Below are 4,421 nucleotides of genomic sequence, written 5' to 3' on the forward strand. Positions count from 1 at the left end.
AGAATGAAACCCTAGGCCTGTTGGAGAAGAAGGCGGAGGAGGTGCACAGGATAAGATGAAGATACAAAATTGACATGATGATTAAGGGGGTGGTGCTAAAGTGAGTGGGTAAGGGGTGTAGGTGGTTAACGTGAGCCGGGGGGCTTTGTTGTTTGTTTAGATCAAGTGCTCGGCTTGGCCTGTACCAATTTTACGGTTCGTTTAATTCGCAAGGATAATGGCAAAATACGCAGACGAAAGAAAAGAATTTCACGGTTCGTTTATTTGTACCAATTTCACGGTTCGTTTATTTGTACGTTTTTATTTTTATGCTTTTAAGTTTAATTTAGTTTGATTTTTATTATTATTGTATTTAATAAATTGTGTTGGTTTTTCTGTTTTATAAAAAAAATTAAGGGGCTTCGAAGCCCCCTCACCATAGAGGGGCATCTTTTCAGGTGGGGCTTCGAAGCCCCCAGTGCCCATGTGGCGCTGGTATGGCACTGAGGAGGGGCTTCGAATCCCCTCACCATAGAGATAGTCTAATAGCTCATTTTTTTCTTGAAACAAGAGAGATCAAGAAAGAACTTTCTTGAAACAAGAACTCTCATCTCCGCCTCTATTGACTGACAAACAGCGGTGGTGGAAAGCGGTGGTCGTTCGCCTCTAATTCTCTCATCGTCTTCCGTTGCTCTCCTCAGCCCTAACTTTCTTCTCCAGCCGCCGACCTTCCTCCCTCCGATGGTGGTGAAAGGTTATCAAAGTCTCTGATGGTAGATTGGTGGTGGTATGAGTTTCTAACGGTGGTGTTCCAAGTTTCCATATTATTTATTAGATTTGTTTATAAGATATTCAATTTTTAACATTCTATTGATTTGTTATATTGTAAGTTTGGATTTTCGACATGTAACTTTAGTTTAGAACAGTTTGCTTTTTGATTTTTCTAAATTCCGGATATCTGATTTACTATTGTAACGGATATATATCCAAAATTTCAAATATCCGACATTCGGATATCCGAAATTTCGGATACGGATTCGGATAATGAAATCCACTATCTGAAATGTTGGGATATCCGAAAATCCGGATATCCGGTTTTGAACACCCCTAACTGCAGGAGGAAAAATGAGAGCTGATTTTGGTGGGGAGGAGGGTGGAATATGTTTAAGATTTTGAGTGAAAATAGTTTTATGTATTTTTTTTTAATTGGTTATTTTTATATAAAACATCAGAGGTAGAAAAGTTGTCCATTAGTGGAAATGATGAGAACCGCAACAAGTATTAAAGTTCAGGACGTATGTTCACTGTACTTATTCATGTTAAAGAACATAATCTGCAGTTAACACAAATATAAAGGACATAAATTAAAACTTTTCTATTTTGTTTTTCTTTTATATTCTATATATAGTTTTTTCTATCTTGAACTTTCATATGAAATAAGGAGGTTGAAGTTGTATGTTTTAATTTTATTTTATGTGTTCAAATTTAAAATACAACGTTGTATTTTTGTTTTCTTTTTCTTAACAAGCAGGTTGTATTATTCAAATCTTCGTTTTAGTATTTGAATCCGTATCCGAAACTTCATATATTCAAAATTTCAAATACGGATTTCCAATATTATTTAAGTTAATAGTACATAAGTTAATGTGTCAAAAATGCATGCTAATTTCATATTTCAATTTATTTTTAGGGATGAGTATTAAGGACCCCACGAATGAAACCCTAGCCTGGGGTGCGTGCTTGCCAATTCACATTGCTCGAGAATATTAATTTCGGTTTCAGTGAAACACCATTGCCATTGGGTAATAAACAAACTTAAAAGGATTTAAATTGAGGTAACTTGTCGGATTATTTAGTGAAAGTGGGTTCTTTTAATCTCAGTGGTTAACACCTGTCTTTTCCTCTAGACATGCTTGAAATTAAGGAAACCACCCACAATCCAAAAAATCAAAATTTTAAAACAATTTAATAATCTTTTTATATATCCATTTTTGTATTTATCCAATACTTGATCTACCATTATGGGTATGTGTACAATTGTACATATACTAGAAATTAAAGATAATATTTTTAAGAAGGATGATTAATATGTTAACAAACCAAAACCTTAATCCTCCAACAAAGTCTTTAATAACAAACTGAATTTTAATTAAGGATTTGTAAAGAAAATAAGTTTGTATAGATAAAAAAATAATGACAAATTTTCCTAACCGAGTGGGAATCTCTTGGTGTAATTTTAATTTTACAATTTTTCCTATTAAGTATTTGTATGCTTATTTATTTAATGAAATGGAGCATCTATTTATTTAATAAAATCAATTTGAATATTATTATTTTGTTCTTGCAATATTTCACTTTAGGATGATTATATCTTAATCTTAAATCTTATAATCTTATGAAGTTATGACAATATGACTGCTTCAGTAATTAATTTAAAGTACTGTAGAAAGAACATAACTATAAATGCAGGATATGCCAATAAAATAATGCAAGGAATTAAAAAATAAATTGATAAGAGAACTAACCAGAAATGGAGATTAACATTTAGCTAGTTCTTTGATTTTCCCTTGTAATGATCAGAGTGACCACCACCATACAGATGCAGACGTTGAGAGTCATACCCAGTTGATTGAAACTGATCAGGAGCCATGAAGAATGGAAAACTCGCAGAGGCGGATCCATCCGCTGGATGAAACGACCTTTGAAGGTGGTGATGATGAGGCAAAGTTGATAATAAATTGGACTGAAGGGTCCCCCTATTCAAACCACCACGGGAGGATGATGTTGATGATGATGCAATGGAGAAGTTTAAGTTATAACTCTCCCCGCCCCCGCCACTGCCCCCCACCACCGGTGCAAAATTCCCTTGACTGAAAGAGAATTGTTGTTGCGGGTGGTGGGGCTGGTGGTGGTTTTGGGCAGGGAGGTTAAGATGTGGCATTTGAAAGTATTCCATAGCCGGATTGGTGTTGGTGGTGCTGATTCCGCTAGTGAGAAGATCCGTAAATGATGAGTTTAAATTGTTCGCAACAATAACATTTTCTTTCTCCTTTTCTTTCTTAGCCGCGGTTAAATCCCGAGCACGCTCTCGGGCTCGGATCCGGTTTTCGGATCGTGAAAGCAAAAGCCCTGAACCTTTACTTGTGTCTGATTGGTTACTATTATTACTATTACTATTACTATTACTATTTTGTTGGTGACCTGGATTTTCAAATTCCAGGTCATCTCTCACTTGCTGGTGGTTATTTTGGCGGTCGCCAGCAAAAGACGGATCCAGAGACGGAAGCTCGTCGATTGAACCGGCAGCCGCCTTAATCAACCACTCGACCACCTTACTCGGTTGGTCATACCCTAATCGGTCTTGGAGGTCGTAAAACTCAATCGCTGTGGTTACCGACAACCGAATACGGCGGTCTCTCAGCCCCTTGGATGTTAAAACCTTACTATGTCTATCTTTTCCACCAGAAGCCCTAGAAACCCTAACTATCCGAGACGACGGCCACCCGTTAAGCCGCCCAAAACTACCACCGCCGCCATTACAACTGATCTTCTGAAACTTACTCACTTGTCTTTCAATTTCATCTCCCTCCATACCCTAGTTTCATACCTTGCTCACTCTCACTCTCACTCTCACTCTCACTCTTCCCTCCTTTCTCTCTCTCTAAAATAAAGAGATAAAACAGTGCAAATCTAGAGAGAGAAAGTGATTGGCAGACTAGATGTGCTCTTGTACTACTAGTTGGTGAACTTTGCATAGATAACAGATTACATTCCAAGAAAACACACACTAGTGGGTGTAAACATATACATACAGATTTATGTATGTATACATTTTGTGGGTTGGATGTATATCATTCATGAGGTTTTGCAGGCCGGAGATGTCAGAAGGGAACCTCCGTTTAAAGCTTATATCTTTATACTGTGTCCTACATAAAAGAAAAGCCTGTATATATCAGAAGGGGATCAAGAAATGAAGAGGTAAAATTCAAGAAATTTAATAGTAAAAATGAAAAGAAAATGTAAAATTAATGCTTTTAAAAGACTTAATTAATAATTAATTAATTAATTAATTAATTAATTAATTGTGATATCTTATTTTTTTTTATCAAAAGTAAATCAAAAGTTTTAAGTTTCTTTGATGATATGTGTCTGCTTTTAAAGCAACTCATGAAAAGGTCTAAACCATTTATGATACATAATTAAATGTCACCAATAACTTTAGTTTACTTCTCATATTAAAAAATAAAATTGTACTTTTGTTATGTGAAATTATAAAAATAGCACATCTTTGTAAAGTTATATATGTAAGCTTGAGATTTTATTTAACTTAACTTTAATTGTGTTATAATTTTTGTTTTACTAGGAATACATATACGTCTATCTTTGGTATAGTTTTGTTTTTCTTAAAGAAAACATGTTGCATAACATCTTTGATATGCTCA

General features: G+C 35.1%; 1 protein-coding gene across 1 annotated transcript; it reads right to left on the bottom strand.

The window, feature by feature from the left end:
- Window positions 1–2,424: 2,424 nt before the first annotated feature.
- Window positions 2,425–3,965, bottom strand: LOC143610730 (transcription factor TCP2-like). Its single transcript, XM_077085126.1, has one exon. It carries the CDS (start codon window positions 3,569–3,571, stop codon window positions 2,528–2,530), a length of 1,044 nt encoding a protein of 347 aa, XP_076941241.1. The 5' UTR covers window positions 3,572–3,965; the 3' UTR covers window positions 2,425–2,527.
- Window positions 3,966–4,421: the final 456 nt, after the last annotated feature.

The sequence above is a fragment of the Bidens hawaiensis genome, unplaced genomic scaffold (genome assembly GCF_021521415.1).
Source record: "Bidens hawaiensis isolate Kalapana, Puna unplaced genomic scaffold, B.hawaiensis_p1.1 tig00027738_1, whole genome shotgun sequence".
Taxonomy (NCBI): domain Eukaryota; kingdom Viridiplantae; phylum Streptophyta; class Magnoliopsida; order Asterales; family Asteraceae; genus Bidens; species Bidens hawaiensis.